This window comes from Primulina eburnea, chromosome 18 (assembly GCF_022965805.1).
Source record: "Primulina eburnea isolate SZY01 chromosome 18, ASM2296580v1, whole genome shotgun sequence".
Lineage (NCBI taxonomy): Eukaryota > Viridiplantae > Streptophyta > Magnoliopsida > Lamiales > Gesneriaceae > Primulina > Primulina eburnea.
This window is the reverse complement of record NC_133118.1, coordinates 32426459-32450382: the sequence shown is the minus strand read 5'-3', so window position 1 is coordinate 32450382 and position 23924 is coordinate 32426459. Positions and strand designations below refer to the sequence as shown.

The following is a 23924-nucleotide window of genomic DNA, read 5'->3' as shown; positions in this document are numbered from 1 at the left end:
ATCGTGCCAACGGGCAACAATCTTTCATAAGTACCGTTATTCGTCATGGAGGCGCTAGTTTGGAACTCCATCCGTGTACTGATTAAGCTAAATAAGTTGGTGAATAATTCGACTAGGATAATAGCAGAAATGTTCTGAGTACAATGAACTACTACTATACGGGGAAGTCATTTAATTTATGGGAAATTCTGTATACATCTAAAAGGCCTTCCTATTACAATAGAAGCTAGAAACATACATATATAACTCTGATAAGAAACTCTAAGATATGACCATTTTGTATGTACATCCAGGCATAGGTTCTTGCAAAATTTTCTGCAGTGGAATCGTGCTAGTGTCGTGCACGTGGGCTCCTTAAACCGCCTAGATTCTCTAGCCGTTCTATGTAGGATATTTTCTTGTTTGTGTTTATCGGTTTGGTGAGGTTGTCTGAATCAGCATCTCTGTGAATCCTACCGGTAGAATCTTTTCTCATATCCGTCTCTCCTTGATCCATATTCCATCCCATGAAATCCAACAGTGTCATTGACGATGGTGCTTCCGATGAATTCAACTTCTCTAATTCTTCCTGAGCATTAGGGAATTTTTCTTGGACTGAGTGATCTTTTAAAGTACATCTTTCGAGTTCTGCATCGGGGTTTTTTGCGAGAGAGTCGGCATGCATTACATCTTCTATTCTTGACAACACTGTAAATGCTAGGCTCTCTATGATTCTCGAATAGCTTTCCAAGATTGCCTGCCCCACATCCTGCGACATAAAAAATGTTTTGAGTTTAGTCTAAAAATCAAGGATACGGTCCCAGCATGTAAAAAATATTTATTTGATCTCAAGAAAATTGAATTCTTTACTCTGTTGAATTGGATCTTGCTGATGTCTAAACCAGATTGAGGAATCCCGGGAAATCGATGCTTCAGGATCAGAAGAATAGTTTCTGCTCTATCTTCGAAAAGCTCCCTCTTCTCCATGCTCACAGCTGAACTCCAAGAAGATTTGATGTCTTTAGAATTCATCTTCCTTTTCCATATCACTACAGATGCCTCAATCTTATTTTTAAGGTCAAGAATCTTGTGTTCTGAGGACAAGTCCAGAGTTGAGAGAAGGAAATTGGGATCAAAGTGTTCGTCTGTGATGCTCTTGTATATCGAGTCTCCAAGGCTCGCTCTTCCATTCTGTGGTAATAAAATCAACAATAGAATTTTAGAACTCGGAAATGAAAAGAATTCTAGAACATGGGGATGAATACCTTTTCGAGTTTCGTTGTACCTTAGGGAGAGAGTCTATGTAATTTTCAGGAATCTCCATTTCAGATAAGACCTGAGCATTGATGGCCATAGCTGCTTTGAGCACCTGGTTCACAGAATCCTTCTGAAACTGCAGCCATTTTCTTGTAACTTCGGACAATCCGTTTGGGGGAACTTTTGGTGTTGGAATCCACCATTTATCATCTTGTCTAGCTTTATCAGAATCATCATCGTTCTTTGACGTGTAGTAGAACTCATTTTGGTCTTTGAAGTTCTCCAGACAATCCTTTTGGCCAAAGACAGGCAAACATGTCAGCATTGTCGAATGAAATGAGCCCTTCTGATTTTAACCAAGAACTAAGAATTAAAAAAATGACATGTTTCCCTTACAAGGAGCATTGCGTCGAGTTTTCTTAAGGCTGGAATGTTCATATGGAGATCGGTTCTCTGATTCGTCACCATTATCTAATAAAGTACACGAACTCTCGTTAAAAATCGATAAAACACAAGCTTCATTTATCTGAAGCAGAGAAGTTTTACCTCCATATTGGTTCCATCTTTGGATTTTTGGTTTGAAGGGACGAATTCAACAATGTGGTCCGTGACAGATAACAGCCAATCGATCTCCTTTCTCCATCTTGCTTTGGTCTCTGCTGCCATTGGCTCTAATCTCTTTTGTTCTCCAAATGCAGAAGCTGCATAATAACAGAATAAAATAAAGAAAGAAATCTAACTTTAAGCATCAAGAAAAATGCTAGTAATACTGCGGGGTTATCACATTTTTTGGCTATATAATGTAAAAGGTTGATTTACCTGCAAGATTTGTAATAGCATTTGACAGAGCCAGAGCAGATGAAACACCTTTCCCCCCACCAGACATATCCTCTCCCAGAAGCAACTTTGTAAATTTCTCCTTCATAAGTTCAATATCTACAAATCATAAAAACAAAAAAACATTCAAATAAGCTTAAAGAAAAGCAAATTGAAATGAAAAATAACTCTAACAAAATTAAAGATCATTTCTTCACTGGTTTCTTGCCTGAATGTTGCCTGTCTCTAGCATTTGCGTTGGCCACACTTCCATCCATGGACAATCTGGACGTGATATTCTCGGTCCTATTAAGAGCACATCCAATCTTAAGCTGTTGATCTAAAGGCTGATGATCATTCAAAGGAATGGAAGCATGACTTCTTGATGTCACCCTGTCCTGATCAGTGGATGACAACGAATTATCGTTTTCGAGGATCAAACTCCGGGTGGTCTGTTTCCCTCCATTTTCAGTGCATTCCCTTGAAATATCCTAGCCTGGATTTGTAAATTTCTTGTTCTTCTTCCAGGGCTCGAACCATTTTTAAATTTTTTTGAGATGATTCGAAGCTAGATACAAGGTATTTATATGATGGAAATGGGAGAAAAATTCATAGATGGAGAGGGAAAGATGAAAAGATCAAATTTTTTCCTCCCTTTCCAATGATTTCTTCAATGGAAAGAGATGAGGGAAGATGAAAATTGGAGACTATGATTTGTGTCTGGTTGATAATTAATCTTTCGTTAAATGTATTATTTGCCTTTGTTTGTAGACAAAAGATGGAATGTTGGAGGAACGTGGGGTGTATGTTAGAGACTGGAATAGAGAGATCGTGTAATGATATTTGTAAGGCTATTAATAATTTCAAATTTATGTGCTTATGTTGAGCACGACTTTATTTATCAGAACAAAATTTTATTTAACAAGTGTGGAAGCTAGTACAGTAATGATAATTTCGTAAAGTTGATCGTGTTAGGACGAATTTGATTGGGAAGTTCAATATAAAAAAAGAAAGAGATTTATTAGTGATGCGATCTGCGTGGATTGAGTGAGCAGGGTCGAGATAATCCACCAGATCTGATAAGTGTTTTATTTCGGAAGATGAACGATGAGATATATCTTGTGGTAAAGGTATATCTCTGTACAATATATCTGCAACTGTGTCCTGCAAACAAGGAATGAAACATAAATGGGCGCCGGAGAGGTGTCCGACGTGACCACTCCGATGCTTAAGTTAGCAGTGATCTCGGTCCAAGTTTTAAAACGAATCGTAAAGGTTACGGAACGGGCTTGAGGTTACGCCTAGGAAATGATTATAAATATGTTTTGAGGTGTTTTGTTTGCTTCAGGTCGGAATTTTGAGGTCCGGGGTTAAATAGTCGACTAGGGTTTCCAGGGGCAAAATGGCCATTTTGCACCTGGACGAGTTAGTAGTCCTGACAGCGCACTGATCACAAATTGTCATGTTTTAAATGTATATATAATCACGAGCATGATTTTTTATGAAAATACGAAAAATACATTGCATGATTGATTTTAATGAAATTTACGTACATGCATGATTTTTTATAAGTGATGAATATGATGATGTTTTGAAGGTGGAGAGTTGGTTATGAATAATACCAATACGAATACGAACATGTAAGGCCAAGGCTCAGTGGATGAGTAATATTGTCGTTGATGTCCCCGCGACCGGATACCACGGTTAAACGTAAATGGATCCATCGATTAGAGCTGATACGAAAGTCACAACTAATGATCTGAATTCAAATAAATAAAATGAACACGTTTATGCTTATATGATGAGATATGTTATGAACATGTTATGCTTTGACATGCTATATTTAAGTTCATGCTTTTAAGATCATGAAATGTATGTTAATTACAGTACTTTTCACTGTTGCATGTTTTGTATATGTACTTGTTATAACAATTCAGGTGTTTTAAGTCTTTAGACTCACTAAGTGTGATCCGTGTGAATGATGCAGGTGATACATTATGTTTTTGCGTTTCGCATCTTTTTGCATGTTGAGGATTTGACTGGATTCTGTCTATTGCATTGAAGTTCTTTTAAATCAGTAGTCCAGAGATTTTTATGATATTTAGATTTTTATTTAACAATAGTATTTTTATTCAGCCGTTGAGTAACTTTTAATATGTATGGTGGTTTGTTTTCATTCGCATGCATGTGTATGAGCATTTTCGAAATTACCTTGCAAAAAAAAAAAAAATAGCAGTATTTTAGTAATAGATGTTTCACAAATGCTTAATTTTCTTTCTAGAATCAAGTTGAATTCGCGCTTTGAAATCTAAAAAAAATACGATTTCTTTTTTATTGGATACACATTTCTTCCAGAAATTATCGACGGACGAGGCAAAGTATCTCACTCCTCATAGGAATACAACCGGTGCTTGCCAAATATCCCATGAATCAAATCCAATATGCTTTTGCTTTTGAAAGTAGAATTGCCAAACTAAGTATGTTGTTTACTGTTAACACAATACTCACAAAATGAAAGTGACATTTTTGTAAGCCCAAACTAAGGATTTCGTCATCTGAAAAGTATAAAGATTTATCTTTAGAAAAGTCTTGTTGTGCTGTGACTTGACCTCATATATTTTTGTCAAAATATCCCAAATATTTTTTGTCGTTTTTATCTCTGAGATACTTGACAATACTTCATTTTCTATCGTCAAGTATAAATTGGTAGCAACTTTATCATTTATTTCATTCAACTTTTCATTATCCATCATTTTCCTCGGTCGTTCTTCAATAGCCGCCAAGCAATTTTCATTTCTTAAAACTTTTTGTATTTTTATTTTCCACATCATAAAATCACTACACTTGAACTTTGTTATTTCGTACTTGTCAGTCATTATGTCTATAAAATAATTATGTTTTAATAAAAAATCTCAAAAAAAAAAAAATTTCTCATGTGAAAGATCATTTAAGATTACAACCAGAAAGCATATTTAGAAATTTTAAAAAAATTTAAATTAAAGTTTTGATATCATTTGTTTGGTTGATATCTATATCTATATCTATAATCTATAATCTATATCTATAATATCTATAAATATATGAGTTTCAATTGTGAATTTACTTAGTTACCCTCTTACTCACCATTACTTCATTAATGTTTTATTTATTTATTTAGGTGAGATATGAGTTTGAATTGTTAATTTACTTAGTTATTATTTCACTCACGATTATTTCATTAATGTTTAATTTATTTATTTATGTGACTTTTCAATTTTATGATCTAAAGATTGATATTGAAAATAAAAATAACTTTATTTCATTATTTTAGTTAAATTGACGACAAATATTTCAAAAACATTAATATGATATTTTATTTTATTTTTAATTTCATAAATTGTGATATTTAATTAATGTCTTAATACACATATCAAACTTCAGAAAATGACATTCTTTATGCTACTTTTCCAATGATAATAGACATTGAGACCATGTAGATTTTATATGTTCTTTGGCAAATTTTTCTAATATTTTATTTGCAATATAATTTAATTATTTTGAGTTATTTCAACTTTATTAATTTACTTAGTTACCCTCTTACTCCCCATTACTTCATTAATGTTTTATTTATTTATTTAGGTGAGATATGAGTTTGAATTGTTAATTTACTTAGTTATTATTTCACTCACGATTATTTCATTAATGTTTAATTTATTTATTTATGTGACTTTTCAATTTTATGATCTAAAGATTGATATTGAAAATAAAAATAACTTTATTTCATTATTTTAGTTAAATTGACGACAAATATTTCAAAAACATTAATATGATATTTTATTTTATTTTTAATTTCATAAATTGTGATATTTAATTAATGTCTTAATACACCTATCAAACTTCAGAAAATGACATTCTTTATGCTACTTTTCCAATGATAATAGACATTGAGACCATGTAGATTTTATATGTTCTTTGGCAAATTTTTCTAATATTTTATTTGCAATATAATTTAATCATTTTGAGTTATTTCAACTTTATTCATAGAAAAAAATTAATAAGAAATTAAAAAGAATGAAATTACTTTTATGAAATAATCTATATCTATATCTATATCTATACTATCAATAAATATACGAGTTTCAATTGTGAATTTACTTAGTTACCCTCTCACTCATCATGTATTTTTATTTTTTGTGTTTTGATATATTTAGATTAATAAATACTTATAAACAAGATGTTATTCAAACGATTTTAAAAATTATCTAAATTTTTATTTTTCATTATTAGTCACCTACGTGCATCGCACTTGATCATTTCTAGTCAAATAAAATATATGAGATGAAAATCTCATTTTACTGCATGTGCATGCAGATGAACAAGATCTGAAATTTTTTGTGACGATTATGACAATTCATCATATCTGTCCACAGTCTGCATCTACCAACCATTGACACCATCCATTATAAACAAAGATAAATTCTTTCTCACCTACGCACCCTCATCTTCCACCGACGCTCTGTTTCATAAAATGGAGGCGATCGGAGTTCTGTTGATGTGGCCCGCGAACACTTACTTGGAGCAAGAGCTCGACAGGCGATTCACTCTCTTCCGGTACTGGACTCAGCCTCGGCCACGCGAGTTCCTGGCTCAGAACTCCGATTCCATCCGCGCGGTGGTCGGGAACGTCTTCGCCGGTGCCGACGCGGAGCTGATTGACGCGTTGCCGAAGCTGGAAATAGTTTCGAGTTTCAGCGTGGGGTTGGATAAGATTGATTTGAACAAGTGCAGGGAAAAGGGGATTAGGGTTACCAACACTCCTGATGTGCTGACGGATGACGTGGCTGATTTGGCGATCGGGTTGATGCTGGCGGTCTTGAGGAGGATTTGTGAGTGTGATAAACATGTGAGGAGAGGAGGTTGGAAATTTGGTGACTTCAAGTTGACGACTAGGGTATGCTGGTTTGTCTTTTTACTTTGAATTTTTTTTATGGATTAATGAACTTTTTTATATATTTTGTATTGAATTTATATCAGATTTTGATAATTAAATTTTTGTATTGATTCGTAGCATTATTCTTTTTTATTTGGGGAATCCTGCTATCGATTTAAGGTGATTTAGTGACAATTGAAACAATGGTTCACGAGTATTGCTCATCGTATAGCTCGTTTGAAGAACAGAGAGAGCACTTTTAATGGTAAATGTTGTTGACATCACTGTTGGATGATAATGTATCTTGAAGATTTCTGACTAATGACAAAGTTTCACCCTTTCATGTTTGTTATTTTGTGTGTATCATCAAATGTGGATTGAGTGGGATAGACCAATGGGAGCTTTCCTCACAGCCAATCTCAATTTACTATGATTTTAGCATGCATTTGGTTGCTTATTCTCCACTGGAATTTTATTTTTTATACCGATGTTGGGTGGGGTAGCAAGAAACACCTAGAAGAGATGGCCCTATATTTTTTTCCCATTTCTCTAGTATTGCCTTCTTCCAGCTAACCATTTGGAGGTGCTCCCCCTCAACCTCCAGAATTTGCTCATACTCTTATAGACCTTGTAGGCTGCAAAATACCCCAAGAACTGTCAAGACTTCCATAATTTATTTTGCCTTCTCTTTTTTCATGTTTAGAGAAGTTTCTGCTCTCCCATTCCCATCTCAGTTTGATCATCTCGCGGTGAACACTTTTTTCCGTCATTTTATAGTTTCAAATTTGCCGTTCCTTGGTTCTTGAGTCCCTGACTGTTGTTTGTCCAGCACTGTCTTCGAATTTCTTTGTCAGGAATGCTATAATTAGAAAGTGAGATGTATCATTCTTTGCACCAGTACCACTGGACCAGAAAAGTGGACGGGTAAATACAATAGGTGGGGTATTGCACTTTTGAAAGGGGGACTGCGTGCTTAAATTTTAGTTAAATACTGTCTTTTGGTATTTGAAGTCGAATGCATGTTGGTGCTCAGAAAAAGAGTACGAAGTGCGAAGTATTATTCTTGAATTATTTTGTAACGTATTCTTATCTCTTTTCCCCCCTTTTTTTCCTTGTAGTTCAGTGGCAAGAGAGTGGGCATTATAGGATTGGGCAGAATCGGGTTGGCAATCGCCAAGAGAGCAGAGGCGTTTGATTGCCCTATTAGTTATTACTCAAGATCCAAGAATCCAAATACAAACTACAAATACCATTCTACTCTTGTTGACTTGGCTTCGAACTGTGATATCCTAGTCGTGGCATGTGCTCTGACTTCCGAAACGACTCATGTTGTCAATCGAGAAGTGATGAATGCGTTAGGACCTAAGGGAATTCTAATCAACATTGCAAGAGGTCCACATGTTAATGAAGCCGAATTGGTATCAGCTCTTGTGGAGGGCCGTCTTGGTGGTGCTGGACTTGATGTATTTGAAAAGGAACCCCACGTTCCAGAAGAGCTCTTTGGCCTGGAAAATGTCGTACTTTTGCCTCATGTAGGGAGTGGCACAGTGGAAACACGGATGGCCATGGCTGACCTTGTTCTTGGGAATTTGGAAGCTCATTTCGCCAACAAGCCGCTATTGACTCAGGTCGTTTGACAACATTTATGCGGTATGAAAAATGTGAATACAAACCATTTAATAGTCTCGTAAACATTGAACATTGGTCCTGAATTTAGCAAACTATTTCACATGAAAGGGAAGACTTTCTTACATTTTCTGTGTTTCTTAGTCTATTTACTTTGTTATAAACGCAATTTCACATGCATTATTTTCTACATAGGACAGAAGCTTCAAAATAATTAGACAATCTTGGAGAATGATCGTCTGGAAGCTTTGTTTATTGGAATTACACGGCACTTCATCTTCATTGCAATGATTTTATCTCGTCTTGTCCCATTACCAAAATTCTTGCATCAGCTTAAATCATATGAACGATTCACAGTGCATTTGCTTCGCCCACGCCTTTTGCAACACATTTCAAATATTCTCCATGTGATATATCTTATGCTGCACTAAAATACAAGAAACTTGTATAACCAACATTTACACAATGTAACTGTTAAAATTAAAAAGTGAAGAGGAGAACATGCACCAGCGATCACCTGATTCTTTTTCCGATATACATCTCACATCTTTAGCAAGAAGACCTTGAAGATGAGGAAATTGAGGGTTTCTACTGTAAAATATTGACAGCAAACTTTGATATTAATAATTTTCAGACAAAAAAATTTATGATAGAAAAAAACTAATTGAATAGTAGACGGAAAGGGCTTCTTGAAACCTCAGATAATTAATTACCTCAACAAAATTTGCCACCTTCTTGATGTGTGCGGCGAGGGATTCGCAGTCCAAAACATCATAAGGATCCAAAGCTTGGGAAGCAGAAGCCATAGCTTGGATGGATCTGCATCTTCATTGGCATATCTGTGTCCTCTATCAAAGATTTTCCTTCCAACATCTTTGAATTCCAAACAAACCTACAAAATCCCACTTCTTTTTTTATATGAAATCTTGAGGAACTCAAAAGGAGCTAGAATTTGGTTCTGGTTTTTTGCTTTGTTGCCAAGAAAAAGATTGATATTATACTATCCTTGTAGGCATTACGTGAACGTGTTTGGAGTCCTCCATGTGTAGTGGAGTTATTTGGCACTTAATACACACACAAATTCTCTTGTTTTAATATTAATAATAATATTATCATCGTTACAAAATTACTTCTCGGGTTGACTCATCATGACTTCCAGATATTGACGATTATTATATACAATTATAATAATATTGTATATATCTGAGGTCCAACATAACTAGTAAATATGATGGTTATAGATTAAAGGGGAAAAACACCCAGTTGGCTTTTGGAAATATTAATTTCTAGGAAAACGTAGAAATTATTTTAATTTAGGAATAACATAAAAAATATTATTTATATTTAAAGAAAAATTGGGAAAATAAATTGGTTTAATAAGTATTTTTAATCCAAATACACGTAAAACTTAATTATTCAATAATATTTTATAAATCAAAATAAAATATTTAACATTAGTTTACTGGATATTTTGAAAGGAAATAATGAGAGTGATAGAAAAAATGAAAAATGTATTTTTTATATGGATGAAAAGAATGAAAAATGTATTTTTTATATGGATGAAAAGACTCAAATATATAAGGTAATCAATGAATTTGAATATGAGTACATCAAATCTAATAAACTTGTACTAAAAATTTTCAAAATAACCAATTTTCTTGATAAATTTATTTAAACTTATTTATTGAACTAATTTTAAATTACACTTAAAATCACTTTACTTTTAAATATTTATTCTTTTATGTGACCCTGCATATTTTTTTAAGAGTACTCTATACTCAATATCTTCTTTTATATAAGTTTATGAACCATCACATCTCTTCAGCTTAATTATTATTATTTTTTGCTAATATTTTTTTAAGACAAAAATTTATGTGAGACGGTCTTACAGTTAGTATTTTGTGAGACGAGTCTCTTATTTTGGTCATCCATAAAAAATATTACTTTTTATGCTAAGAGTATTATTTTTTATTGTCTCACAGATAAAGATTCGTGAGAAATGATCTGAAATTGATTAATAATTAGGTAAACAAACACACGATTTAAATTTTACCAGGAAAATAAAATATTTCAAGAAATTTTAAACTAATTAAACTATATCGATTTACACACACTTCGATCAGTCTTCCAGTTTCACTTCAGATGGTTGATTGTTTCGAATTTATACAAAGGTAAATGATATCGTCAAGTCTCCAATCTTTATTAATCAAATCAAATTTGGTAAAAATACTAAAATCAGGAGATATGGATGAATAAACAACAAAAAATCGAAATCCCAGCATTCTTTGGCCAAAGATGAATGTATATTCCATACTGAACTATCTTTCACCCCATTATCACACAGGTATTCAAGATCGACGACAACTCGAAAACATGGTCTAAATAATTACATCGGAGAATTTTATGGACAGCATTCAATAGGTAAAACATTATGGTTTCATTACCAAAATGCAGAAGCCTGTGTATATTCAAAGAAATGCTTCAAATAATCTATGGCACATATTCACAGATGTTGTAGAACCACAAGTATTCATCTCCTTGCACTTTTCCAATTATGTTTTCTATGCCAACCCAACCTGCCAAAGCAAAGATGATTTCGCCACTGGTTCATTGGTGAGGATACTAGATTTGAAAGCAGTGTAAAAACCATGAATATCGGTCGTCCAACACTTCACATACCTAGAAAAATTGCACTTATAAAGATAGTGAAAGCCAAAATGAAGATGATCAAAGATGCCCTCCGGAATAGAGTAATCATCTTCCGCACCACGAACTGACCTACCAATGCAGCAATGGTAGCCACAACAACAAAATAAAGGGCTGACAAAAAGGAAACCACATAACATGTCATCAGATGTATATGCCCAAAAATAAAACTGGAGAGGAATGGTTGGGTAATGATACCGTAGGATGGGGGAAAGCGTTTCAATGAGTGGTACTGTATGACAGACATGGATGATGAAAATGCCATGACGAATGTAGCTGTGGCACTTGAGACCTGGCATTGGATACATCCGAACAAAACATATATTACTTGAAATTCATGACAATCTTCTTGGTATTGTTATGCAATTCTTCACGAAGAAAGGAATGCACCTGGGGTGGAATTCCAAGTTCTAATAACAATGGACCAAGAATGAATCCTCCACCAAGGCCTAGCAGCCCACCCACAACGCCAGACAACATTCCACAGATACAACAAAGAATTAACTTAGGCACTGTCCATACAATTTTTGTGTCTCCTGTAGATTCTACAACTTTATGCCCCTGGTATAAGCAGACTGCCTGGTATCCAAACGGTCCGATGGCAACAGGTATCTAAGAAACAATGAAATTACGTAGAATCATCGCCTGTGCCAAAAAAACTCAGGCTCGTATTTTAAACAATGATGGTGGAAATAAGTCACCTGCAATAAGGTCACCGTCCAGTATGTTGGTGAACAGAGAGCCGTAAAGTCCTGGAAATATGTGATAATAGTAAAGTTCCTAACATAGAAGAAATGGAGATTTAGAAATGGGTTTTGAGGATAAACCTTGCTAATGTGCAGTACGACAATGATGGTCCAGACAGCAAAGAGAATTCCGACTTCCTTCCAGAGTACATTTTTGATAACTGAAACCTGCAAAGACTTATGAATCAGTCTTGGAAACTACTTGTTGTCTTGAACTGTTTGGCGAAAAATTTGTCACCTTCGATGGTTTCATTTCATTAATACGCATTCTGGTTTCATTAGTCGGACCTCCAGGCAGAAGCTTGTACAACTCTTCATTTCCAGTATCTAATGTTTTTGAATCATTAAATTAAATTAAATAAACCTAAGATTGTATAGAACTTTTCAGATTATTTCCGGAGATTAAGCAGATATAAGCTTACGCACAATCAGATGCCAAGCGCCTTGCAGCCAGCTCCTAGATCAGGAACATATATGGTAAATATAGCAGATCAAACACTTTCAAATTGAATGTACAGAAAAAATGATACTGAAATTAGTAAATGTTTAGACCACCTTCTTTAACATGGTTTCTTTCTTCCAAGTTTCGACACCCTTGAAGAATGCCTTCGTAGAAGTTCCTGCAGATTCACAATTCAGTAAATATACGTTTCTAAGAGAGAACAGCAGCAAATTGTAATCGATATTTCGGTTACCGATGAAAAGAACTATCAGTAAAGCTATAACCATCCATTCTGCGAAAATAACATTGAAAAAGACTCCGATACTGATCCCAAGCACAAGCATTGGTTGGAAAAGAAGAGCTAGATTGTAATCAATGATGGGAAGATCAAGTGTAGGATGACGGAGCTTAAGATTGTAATAAACGCTAGCTAGAGCAGAACCGGTTATCATACCTGCAGTGTGAAAAAAGAAAAGAGCTAAAACTAACTGCATACAAAGCCAAGATTCAGTTCATTCATCCTTTCCACAAATATGTAAGATTAGGGATCTGAAATGATCCTATTTCCAAACTTTTCGGCCTAAACTTGCATTCGAAATCATAAAAAAGATCAAATCTTTAGTACATTTTGATACTGCAGTGGATGATTTGGGATCAAACCCAATGACAAGAGTGAGCATGGGAACAAAAATGCCGCCCCCACCAACGCCGCCCACACTCCCAAGTGCAGCACCAAGGAACCCAATCACTGTCCCCAATACAATCCTCCAGCCAAACTCCAAATCCTGTTAGACCAATTTTCAAGAAAAAAAAGGAATATTTTCCCCTCGAACTGTTCGAAAAGAACAAGCTTTATCTGGACAGTTTCGTAATGAAAATTCACTCACAGGCCAGACATGTGGGAAAATCATATCCCGACTTCTCCGCAAGAAACTGATCATCCTGGTTAAGTAACCGGATTCAATTTTTTCACCGACATGCTCCAAACCCTCTTCTGCGGCGACAAATATGCAAGGTAGAAGAAGCAAACTGGTAAGAATCAAAGTCCTCTTGCATTCTGCTCCAATCTTGGCCATCGAAAATTCTTCAAACCCCACTAGCTATTCACCCTGAACAAGATCGACAGCTGCTAAACATGTCATCATAGGAATTCAAGAATCCCAGTAAAAAAAAAAGGATCAAATTCTTACGAGAATAAACACACAAAATCACCTGAAAACGTGTCCCGTTCACCCAAAACTCACCAATTGTGGGAAATGAAGATCCGGACAAGCACTAAAATATTCTTTATTACATTTATTAATTAGGCGATGACCGTAGCAGGAATAACAAGTAACAACGCAAGAAGTTAAAACGACGAGTTATAGCGTACCCAAGATTTCAGATTAAAGGTTCCATTTGCAGCTACCAAAACATAATTATTGAAGAAAAAAGATTTAATGCCATATTTACATGGAACAGTTAATTAAGGATCCAGTGGCCACAATCACGTGATTGATTGATTGAATGAATGAGTGCATGCAGGGGAAATTAGGTAATTGGGAATTAAATTCTGAATTCTTAATTTTACTATTTTGTCGATAAAAATAAAAACTTAAATTATTCGATTTTAACAAATATAATATAGACAAAAACTTGTGTGATACGGTTTCACGGATCGTATTTGTGAGACGGATCTCTTATTTGGGTCATCAATGAAAAAGTATTACTTTTTGTGTTAAGAGTATTATCTTTAATTATGAATATGGGTAGGGTCGACATGTCTCACAGATTAAGATCCGTGAGACGATCTCATGAGACTCACTCATGTATATAAATATCATCTTATATTTTAAGGTATTTTTTTTTACTAAATTAAAAAAAAAATCAGATTTCATACAATTAAAATAAATTAACAGATAATTATATATATTTAATGATCTTAATATTTAATAGTTTACTATTGCATTCAAAATATTATCGACAAAATATTTAAAAATTATATTTATTTTTGTATCCAATGCAAGCGGTTCACATGTGTAATGGATTGGGCTGTGACAGGCTGATATTGGAATCGAGTGAAACGAGTCAACAACCTTGGCAGCCCATATAAAGATATAATCAGATTTCATTTCATTAAATACTAGGGAAAAGACAGAATTGGCAAGTAAAGGTTCTCTTTTTCACTCTAAATTTTTGGAATTTGATCGTGAATGAGACATTGATATTATCTTATCAGCGCTTAATGCTACGCCAATTTCATCGGCATCCACTGATTAAGGATGCGTCTTGTGGAAGGATAGCGATTTCTCGAGAAATTTATGTGATAAATGAATTTGAGACGTGGATTTGAAATCATTTCTATTCAAATTATTGAAATTTCGATTCAAATACAATATAAGGAACATTCTTGGTAAATATGGATGAATTGGTGTGTAGTTGGGATTGTCCCTACAAAGTTGATAAAATGTACAAGTGTGTCACACTAATATATACAAATTTTTTAGGTAAAAAATGTACCTGTTAGTAGATTATTATGGTATTTTTAATTTCTCAAAATCTATATGAAGTAAATGAAATATTAATAGATAAAGAGTGACACTTAAAATGTTTAAATTAAATTTACAAATACTTGCTAAAAACTTTTCGAAGTACATCACTGAGAGACGAATTCGTGTTAAAGATTAAAAAACATAATCAATTTTTTTTATACAATAAATTATAAAACTTTTACAGTCATTTTTTTTTATCCCAACCATATGTAGCGACAGAGGAAATGAGGTTATTGGAAGTCGATTAAGTTATAAATAAAAAAAAATAGTCATTTTAATTTTTATTATTTTGCCCATAAAAACAAATTAGTCAAAAAAAAGGACAAGTTTCGTGTAGTTTGTGATTGGATAAACTTCACCTCAAACTCAACTAAACATAAAACTCCATCCCAGACTCCACCTCAAATATGTAAAACTCACCTAAATATAAAAACATTGATTCAACTATGAAAAACTCGACTCAGATTTAATATGTATATAATTATTTCTGTAAATATTCAATCAAACATGACATTATATAGTTGTAAAATGTCGTGCAAAAGCAAATGATTCGAATACGGTTTTGGTAATTCTATGAAATATTTTTCAGAAGAGATTGAAATACAAATGAGAAGATGATTTTACTTTTTTAGTAAAAACACAGACAACTGTGCGTTTTAAAAGATCATACCATTCGTCCAAATTAGGACACTTCTTTTTAAGGAACGTTTATTTTATTTTCTTTGAATAAATTAAATAAAAATGTGCTTGTAAATTAGTTTTTCCAATTATTTTGCTAACATGTAGAAAAAAACTAAAAAGCCAATATATTTTGGGAAAAAAAATAATTTTTTAATTTTTTCTATTTGTTATATTAGTCATTTATGTTATCAGATTCATTTTTGAACATTATTTTTAACAATTTTAATCTTTTTTCCGATAAGTTGGTGTTAGGGAAAAATGCAAAAAAAAAAATGCAGTACCTACGGAGAGGTATTTTAGCCTCTCCGCTATACTTTCCGGGAGCGAATATTACACTTACGGCTAAAGATCCTCACTCTACCATGCCTAGTGTTATATCCCTAGTCACTCCTCAAGTTTCAGAAACTCTCGGCAACTAAGTCCGGTCAAATGAGCTACACAAGCATTAAACCAGACTATCTCAAATTCAAAGCAACTTAGTTCAAATTGAACACCTTCAGATACTCCAAAGAAATGAAAACCAAATCTTAATAATAGTGTATAATCCATCTCTACCAAAACAGCCAGGTACAGCAACAAAAAATTTATCCAACAAAGTGTGAATGAAACAAGGCAAAGATCCCTTCGAAGAAATTCCCAAAATTCGATTGTGTTCTGGAAGCTTCAAAAATACCAAAGTGAAGTACAGTTATGAGTACCGACTTAATTAGGATATCAAGCAGAAGCTGCTGCTGCTGCCTTCTTCCTTGGTGCAGCTTCAGTACCTAAATCCATCGGCGTAAATTTAAAGAACATGAATGAACCCTCAAATTCAAATATAATATTAAAAAGCACAGTAAAGTTGACACCTTCTCTAAAGTTGGTCTTGAATCTGCGGGGTACATGGCGGAGATACCTCATCCGTCCAGTTCCAGTAGTCTTTCTACGAATGGCCTTCACACTCCAGTTATCTGAAATATAAAATTTGCTCAAATAACCATTTCAATCAATCATTATTTCTAATTATATTTGTATCAACTACTTACCGATCAATCTTGAGGTGACTACATATTCAGATAAACAAATACACATGTTTGGTCCGTAGTTTGTAGCAAAGATAACATTTTTAGAGGCAATACTTTCTCAAAATCAATCATAATAGAAATAAAAAAAGAAGTAAAAAATTGAGCAAATTGCTCGAACCATAGATAGATCAATTCAAATGAAGCATCTTTTGACCTCATATAAAGCTTTCTCGAACAATCAGCTCAATCAACAATCAACAGGAAACATCTACAACTAAAAATAGTGAACTGTTTGCACCATATATTTACTGCAAAGACAGGATTTGACATCTGATATACAAATCAGCTCAAATAAAAGAAGTCTAATCTGCCATCAAAAGCAACAATCTACAATTAACTGATTAACACTTGCAATATTTTTTTGCAAAGGAAGCATCATTTTTATTTCCATCCACTCAATTTCAAGCCAAATGAAGCCAAAATATATATGTAAATAAAAGAATACTGTACATGTTCTCTTGCGAGCGGCAGGATAAGCACAGGCGGAACATCGGCTCTTCTGGAGGTGGAAGCTGCGCCGGCCACACCTCACACACAGTGTGTGGGTCTTGTTTCTCCTCTTCCCAAAGCTCCCCGTCCCCTTACCCTAGAACAATACACACACATTACACATACTACGAAAAATTCACAATAACTATACTTGAACGAAAGCTCGAATTGAAATAAACTTAAAAAAAATAGAAGCATTGAGGATTCAATCACAATTTACCATAGCTTTGAAACTAGAGAAACCCTGGTTTTCTCGTTAGGGCGCAGATCGAAGATGCACTGCGGCGATGGAGGAGGTCTTATATTAAAGGCCAGTGCCAAGGGAAGAAGTGGAGAAAAGTTAGGGTTGGGCTTTAAGGATAATTGGGCCCAATGGGCCTACGGAAATCTCTTCAGTGATAAAAGACCATATTGATAATGGATCTTACAGTTCGGGTCCATCAGAGTCTATCTAAATCAATTAGTAAAGAAATGACTTCAAAAGTATCATACTAAAATAAAATGGCTCTCAATTTTAACCATATATCGAGTTCGAGACTCAATTACAATAAACTTAATCTAAATATAAAAAAAATATTCAATGTAGGAAAGGGTTAGTCAACCCAACTAAGTTGGGAAATACTTTTATTGAAAACTCGTTTAATTTTAAATGAAATACACACCCACGCACGTGTGTGTATATTTTCATTAGCGACCGAAGCACACATTTTGTATGTGTGCAAATGAACTACAAATATGATTCGCATATATTTGAGGTCGTGACTATTTTTATTTGGGTGAGAAATTGGAAAAAAAAAAGGTAACTTCACTTTTGGTGTTTATATGTGTGTGTGTGTGTATGTGTGTTTTAAGCACTAAACTGTAAGAAAATGACCACACAAATAGTGAAGTTATGACCTTATCTCTTGGTTTCAATTAATTTGGTCCTGGCTTTATCCCACTTTTCAACTAACATGCTCTGAGGTAGGGGCCCTGCCATAATGCAACAAAATTCCCTTTCTTTATAGCACAACATATAAATAACAGTCTTAATTAGAAACATGGATTAACATTTATCTTAATGATTGGATATAGGTCATCATTTTTGTAATAAAAAATTCGGACATATTTGAGGAATAACTTTGGTCAAATTTGGCATTTTTTTATGTATATTTGAGTGTTTTCAAATACATATGAGAAAGTCATTTTTTAAAGAAAATTATTTGACCAAGTTTATTTTGCTAACTAGCAAAATTAATGCCCAAGTTTCATGCTTTTTATTGCTGTGTTTGACCCTAAAAACACTGCTTTTTCACACTTCTCGTAACAATCTTGAATTGAATATTTAGATTATATCAAGTTGTCAAGAAAACTGATATCTCCATTAATTTTTTATGTTGTTTTCTAGAAAATAATTGTTTTTTTTTTTATTTTGGGAATCAAAAGCCAATCCCACAATAAGTCCAAAAGACAGCAAACTAGTGAATCAAAATCTGATAAAATTTGTCCTTTCCTTATTGCCATTTGTCTCCATCCAGTTTCTTTAGTTACATATAACAACACTTGGAGCCCCTAAACCAGAATGATCCCCACTAAATTTGGAGCTTTCTAGTCACCACAGATAGGGGAGCACATATGAGAAGAAGAAGAAGAAGAAGAATCAAACAAACCCTTTACATGACAAACAAAATCTTCCAAAAAACACTCCAAAATCTCAAATCTGTTCTATTACAGAGGCACGAAAAGCAACCTGACACTCCTCTCCTGAATCCCATTTTTCCTAGTGAGCCAACAAAAGGAGATGAACTACGTAGCTTTGAAAAGAACTCCAGGAATGCAGCAGAACAAAAGGGATTCAAGGGTTCAAAAGATGAGAAGAAGACAATCACATACTCTGTAGTGAAACAAGAAGAAACTGGTTTCTTGGCCGTGCACGCGTTAGCTCGAAAAATGAACGATTTGGAATTGATGGACGTGAATGATGATGAGGACCATGTATCGGATTTGGAAGAAGTTTTTCACTTTTATTATCTCATTACATGTCCGGCTTATCTTGATATTGTTGATAGGTTTTTCATGGATATGTATTCGGAATTCATCGTTCCCCACCTGTCAAAAAGTGTCAATAGTTCGATGAGGGAGCTGGGATCAGGCAGCGTTCACGGTTCAATGAGGAAACTTGGAGGATTAGCCAGCGCTCACGGTTCAATGAGGAGTCTAGGCCCTCTAAAGCTGTAGAAAATTATGTTCATTTGAATCTCTTTCTTCTTACTTCCATATTGTTACTGTTTTATTAGTAAAACAATTGTATCTTGAATGAAGTTCAGTGATGATCCACCGAGATCATTGTTTCTTGGTAGAAATTTTTGGACATTGATAAATTGGCCAGCGAAATCCAAAGGCTAAGATACAGAATAGAATGGAAATTTCAGTAAATGAATCATGAAATATAACATTGAAAACCAACTTCAGAATTCAACAGATTTCGTGTACACGAAATTTTAGTTCACTTTTCGGCAATTAAGCCGGACCTGACCCATCGGTGAGGTCCGAACCCCAAGATCAGAAAGCTTGATCATTGTGAGGCCGAAATCCCTCTGAAACAGTGTGATATCTGATGCATATGCTCGAACCCAAGTCTCAGTTTCTTCCCCAGATGTCATCTGCTGATCAACAAAGAGCAATCCTTTGCCTTGCAGAAGACTCCGGTAGTATAATAGACCGAAACTTTTTCTAGGTCCCTCGTAATCCATCTTCATCCCCGGATCTTGAAATAAGGTGGTGTTTGATAAAATATGCAATGTTGATGAAGGAGAAGGCGAAGACGACGGTGACGGTGATGGTGCCGGCAGGGCATGACTTCGATTGCATGTGGACCTTAGCTGCTCAAGAAATTCGGTATCTAGAGATGGGTCTGGTCCATCTGTTCCACTGAAGTTGTAGAGCCGGTTGAGGAAGAACTTGCAGTGAATTGTTCCAGTGCTGTGGGCACCTACAACGTATCATGAAACAAGAGTTATATAACACCAAACAACCTGTGATTTTTAAGGAAAGGATGTGAATTTAATATAGTATACCTAATAAACTGACAGTCTCTCTCTCATCAAATCCTCTAGTTGAAAACGATTCAATGGTTTTCGAGAGATGATCTTGCGGACTAGGGAGCTCGTATGTGGCTTCTTCGAAAAACGACACCGTGCTGTCTTTTCTACCAGTGTACAGAGGATAGAAAGGGCCACCAGCCTGAAATGTCAACATGTAAGAGATGAAAAAAAAGATTCAAATATTTACAAACACGCAGTCGAACATGTATTAAAATCTCAGGGGAAGGCTTACAAGAAGAACACTTTCTCTAGCTGACAAAACAAGAATATCCGCGCAAGAAACGACTCCAGGGCACGATTCTTCAAGCTCGGATTTGATAACGTCGATAACTTCAAAGCCCTTTAAGGATACATTCGGTGGAGAGTCTTTTTCACTCTCCATTACATCAGTAGCATCCAGTAAAACTGAGGCATCGCATCCCTATGCAAAAATTGGGCAGAGTAACAGAGTATACAATTTTTATTAAATGCAAACAAATAATCGCGGCTCAAGAACAAGAACAATGGGAATCATGGAGAAAATCGAAAGAAATATATTGCCAAAAGAAATCTTAATTTCATAATCAAATAAGTAAAAACAGAAGAAAACTTACCTCCACAAAGCAATCATGAAAGGCAAGTCTCAGCAGAGCCGGGGCGACATCGGGCCGCAGCTCATACAACTCTCGAACAATTGACCGGATTATCTGCTCAGCGAACGGGCAAGATTCATTATAGTAATCATACCTGAGCCATTCATGAGGAGGGTCCCCTATTTCGATTTCTTGGAGCTTTCTATCGATCGATATATCCCCGAGAATCGAAGGCGGATCTTCTCGAGAGTAATCTGCATTCTGAAACACACCCTTTCTATTAGTTTCCGCACTTTGGTTCTTGAGAGAGATCAAAACACACAGCAGAAACACAAGAAAACTCAGTTTTCTAGTGAAATCCATGCCAAGAACTTCAACTGAAAAATCCGACTTCTCAATTTCTGCAATGGAGTTTGCGATTAATTGTGTTTGCTGTGCAGAAGATTTGAGTGGCGGAAATGAGTTTAATGGGACTTGTGAAGCCAAGTCGTTATTCTGTTGAGAAGCGGGAATGGACAAAGGTGAATTGACTTAGGTACCCTTGTGTTACTGTAAATTGAAACGCGAGATTGGAGGAGTTATTCGACAAATTACAAATTAGTGGGATATAATTTATTTTAAAAATATATATATTATTTATGCTGGAATTTATCATTTCATTTTTAAAATGATATTGCGCCGCTTAGTAATAATATTTTTACAAAACTTTTGTAAGATTGTCTGATAAGACGACTCTATTGTGTCGACCCGATTTATGAAAAAATATTAATATTTTTTATGTAAAAATTTTTGCTTTTACTTGTATATATAGATTGGATCCTACACATCTTATTGTTATATATATGATGGCAAAAACTTGTGTGAGACGGTCTCACAGGTCGTATTCGTGAGACGGATCTCTTATTTGGGTCATCCATGAAAATGTATTACTTTTTATTGTGAATATGAGCAGGGTTGACCCGTCTCACAGATTATGATCCGTGAGACGGTCTCACATGAGACCCACTCATATATGATTTAATAACAATAATTTACAAATTTTTGGAAGAAATGAAATAAAGAGAAATTAGAAGCAACTGGATTTATTTTAGTTATAATTATTGAGTAGGCTCTTGTGAGACAGTCTCACGAATCTTTATCTGTGAGATGGGTCAACCCTACCGATATTCACAATAAAATTAAGGCAAAAACTTGTGTGAGACGGTCTCACGGGTCGTATTTGTGAGACAGATCTCTTTTTTGGGTCACCCATGAAAAAGTATTACTTTTTATGCTGAGAGTATTACTTTTTATTGTGAATATGGGTAGGGTTGACCCGTCTCACAGATTATGACCCGTGAGACGGTCTCACATGAGACTCACTCTAAAATTAATATTCTTAGCATAAAAAATAATATTTTTTCATGGATGACCCAAATAAGAGATCCGTCCCACAAAATACGACCCGTGAGACTGTCTCACACAAATTTTTGTCATAATTATTTGGATTTTAATTTGAATGCAAACACATTATGTTTACTTTTGTATGGATTAAGAATTTTGAATTTCAAATCCATTAGAAAAAAAAATGTCAGAGATGATGTAATCTATACAAGATATTTAAAACCTCCAAAATTTAAAAATAGTGGCAATATTGTAAATTGCTTAATTTGTTTGAGTGATCACACGTAAACATCTAAATATTAAGATCGATCAAAACAAGGTAAAAGGATAAAACCAAATCAAGGAAAGATCGCAATCCATCAAAACTAGGTGGAAAAGTAACAACATACGACTATAAAAAGTTCTATTCCACTTGAAGGAAAATGATGGAGTCCCAAATCTTTGCAGCAGAAAACCATTTCCATCGTCTTCCACCGGAGCTAATCATCTCCGTTTTCGACAAAATCTCAGATGCCAAATGGCTGTGCATTTGCTGTTCGGTCTCCAAGCATTTCGCCTGCACTTGTTCTTCGAACCTGCTTCGTTTCTGTGCGAATTCCAACCGCCGTTCTCCCATTTGGTGGGGTTCCATTGTTTTCTGCTGATCCTGTTTGGCCACCAGGAGTTGCTAGCTTCTTGAAAAAACTTCATTGCGTTGAATCTGTAACCATTCGATTTTCATTCCGTAAATCCAACACTGGCTGGATGAGAAAGCATAGATCTCCACCTTTACTTAGGTGGAAATCGGATTCATCTAGCTTCATCTTTGTTTTAGTCAGGAATTGCGTAGCTTCATCTGATGATGGTAGCACATGCACGGAGGCCACAGGTACATGCATAGTAAAGCAATTTTTTCGCCAGATTTTAACTCACCTGCAGGATGCCACTTTGAGGTTTTCTTATATCAAAGAGCTTCTTGCTGTTCTTCCTAACGTAAAGAAAGTTTCCGTAGTGGACTCTTTGAACCAGGGGAGTGTTGTTTTCGAAGAAGAAGACATTGCTAGCGCGAAAAAAGAGCCATCGGAGGGTCTCCATGAATGCTATGTAAAGTGGTGGAAAACATCCCAAGTGAAACTACCATTTTCTAGATGTGTGATGAAGGATGTGACCCTTTTTTCAGTCCAAAAAAATGAGGCTTGCGCTGTTTTCAAGGCGGAGAAGTTATTCGAAGAGAAAGAATACCGTGAACTCGCCATAAGTTTGATGAAGGAAGAAGCCTCTTCCGAACCTACCTTTTCCCTTCCCATCGAAGACAATTTTGCCGACACCGTAAGTATGGCATTGTTGAATTTCATTCTACAACTGGAAAACTGCAAAGGTCCATTTGGTATCATTTATTGACCTTCGTTTTCGTTCAAAAAAAGTGCAGCATAGGCAGCGTCCAGGCGCCGAGCACTCGCCCGAATTTTAAAACATCGTAGGAAATTTTAATTTTTTTAAAAAAGTTCGTTCGATGTATTTTTCAATCAATTTATATCGGATAAAGATGAATAATATGTAATTAATTTTGAGTCTGAATCAAGAAATTATTAGAGAAATATGTAGATGAAAAAGAGGAGTTATATATTTAGGTAAAAAAAAAGAAAAACCGTCAAAACGTC

At 34.9% G+C, this 23924-nt stretch overlaps 6 protein-coding genes across 16 annotated transcripts; 2 read left to right on the top strand and 4 right to left on the bottom strand.

Moving 5' to 3' along the window:
• Positions 1-257: 257 nt before the first annotated feature.
• LOC140819899 (rop guanine nucleotide exchange factor 12) lies at positions 258-3028 on the bottom strand. Its single transcript, XM_073180166.1, has 7 exons — positions 2282-3028; positions 2056-2172; positions 1783-1937; positions 1633-1707; positions 1265-1528; positions 850-1170; positions 258-748 (listed from the first exon to the last, which is right to left on the bottom strand). The coding sequence occupies exons 1-7, from the start codon at positions 2328-2330 to the stop codon at positions 332-334; spliced, it is 1398 nt and encodes a 465-aa protein (XP_073036267.1). The 5' UTR covers positions 2331-3028; the 3' UTR covers positions 258-331.
• Positions 3029-6465: 3437 nt separating this feature from the next.
• Positions 6466-11165, top strand: LOC140819900 (hydroxyphenylpyruvate reductase-like). Of its 3 annotated transcripts, none has more exons than XM_073180168.1 (3): positions 6466-6982; positions 8080-8611; positions 10932-11165. In XM_073180168.1, the coding sequence occupies exons 1-2, from the start codon at positions 6560-6562 to the stop codon at positions 8596-8598; spliced, it is 942 nt and encodes a 313-aa protein (XP_073036269.1). In that variant the 5' UTR covers positions 6466-6559; the 3' UTR covers positions 8599-8611; positions 10932-11165. The 3 variants fall into 3 exon arrangements, with proteins under 3 accessions (XP_073036269.1, XP_073036268.1, XP_073036270.1); XM_073180167.1 differs by lacking the exon at positions 10932-11165 and adding an exon at positions 8783-8933 and having other exon boundaries at positions 8080-8622; XM_073180169.1 differs by lacking the exon at positions 10932-11165 and adding an exon at positions 8783-8928.
• Positions 10951-13971, bottom strand: LOC140819897 (sulfite exporter TauE/SafE family protein 3-like). 9 transcript variants are annotated; one of them, XM_073180157.1, is made up of 14 exons: positions 13854-13959; positions 13694-13766; positions 13369-13607; positions 13107-13266; positions 12735-12935; positions 12595-12659; positions 12466-12496; positions 12278-12366; positions 12121-12207; positions 11995-12045; positions 11684-11905; positions 11492-11585; positions 11267-11407; positions 10951-11163 (listed from the first exon to the last, which is right to left on the bottom strand). In XM_073180157.1, the coding sequence occupies exons 3-14, from the start codon at positions 13555-13557 to the stop codon at positions 11078-11080; spliced, it is 1416 nt and encodes a 471-aa protein (XP_073036258.1). In that variant the 5' UTR covers positions 13558-13607; positions 13694-13766; positions 13854-13959; the 3' UTR covers positions 10951-11077. The 9 variants fall into 9 exon arrangements, with proteins under 9 accessions (XP_073036258.1, XP_073036259.1, XP_073036264.1 ...); XM_073180158.1 differs by having other exon boundaries at positions 13369-13590; XM_073180163.1 differs by having other exon boundaries at positions 13369-13590; positions 13672-13766; positions 13854-13954.
• A 2167-nt stretch (positions 13972-16138) lies between these two features.
• On the bottom strand, positions 16139-17601 carry LOC140819498 (large ribosomal subunit protein eL37x-like). The gene is made up of 4 exons (XM_073179617.1): positions 17467-17601; positions 17208-17343; positions 16542-16643; positions 16139-16457 (listed from the first exon to the last, which is right to left on the bottom strand). Exons 1-4 carry the CDS (start codon positions 17467-17469, stop codon positions 16408-16410), a joined length of 291 nt encoding a protein of 96 aa, XP_073035718.1. The 5' UTR covers positions 17470-17601; the 3' UTR covers positions 16139-16407.
• A 1301-nt stretch (positions 17602-18902) lies between these two features.
• Positions 18903-19463, top strand: LOC140819283 (uncharacterized). Its single transcript, XM_073179290.1, has one exon. The coding sequence runs from the start codon at positions 18903-18905 to the stop codon at positions 19461-19463; it is 561 nt and encodes a 186-aa protein (XP_073035391.1).
• Positions 19464-19726: 263 nt separating this feature from the next.
• On the bottom strand, positions 19727-21299 carry LOC140820221 (putative Peroxidase 48). Its single transcript, XM_073180558.1, has 4 exons — positions 20923-21299; positions 20562-20750; positions 20303-20468; positions 19727-20217 (listed from the first exon to the last, which is right to left on the bottom strand). The coding sequence occupies exons 1-4, from the start codon at positions 21262-21264 to the stop codon at positions 19727-19729; spliced, it is 1188 nt and encodes a 395-aa protein (XP_073036659.1). The 5' UTR covers positions 21265-21299.
• Positions 21300-23924: the final 2625 nt, after the last annotated feature.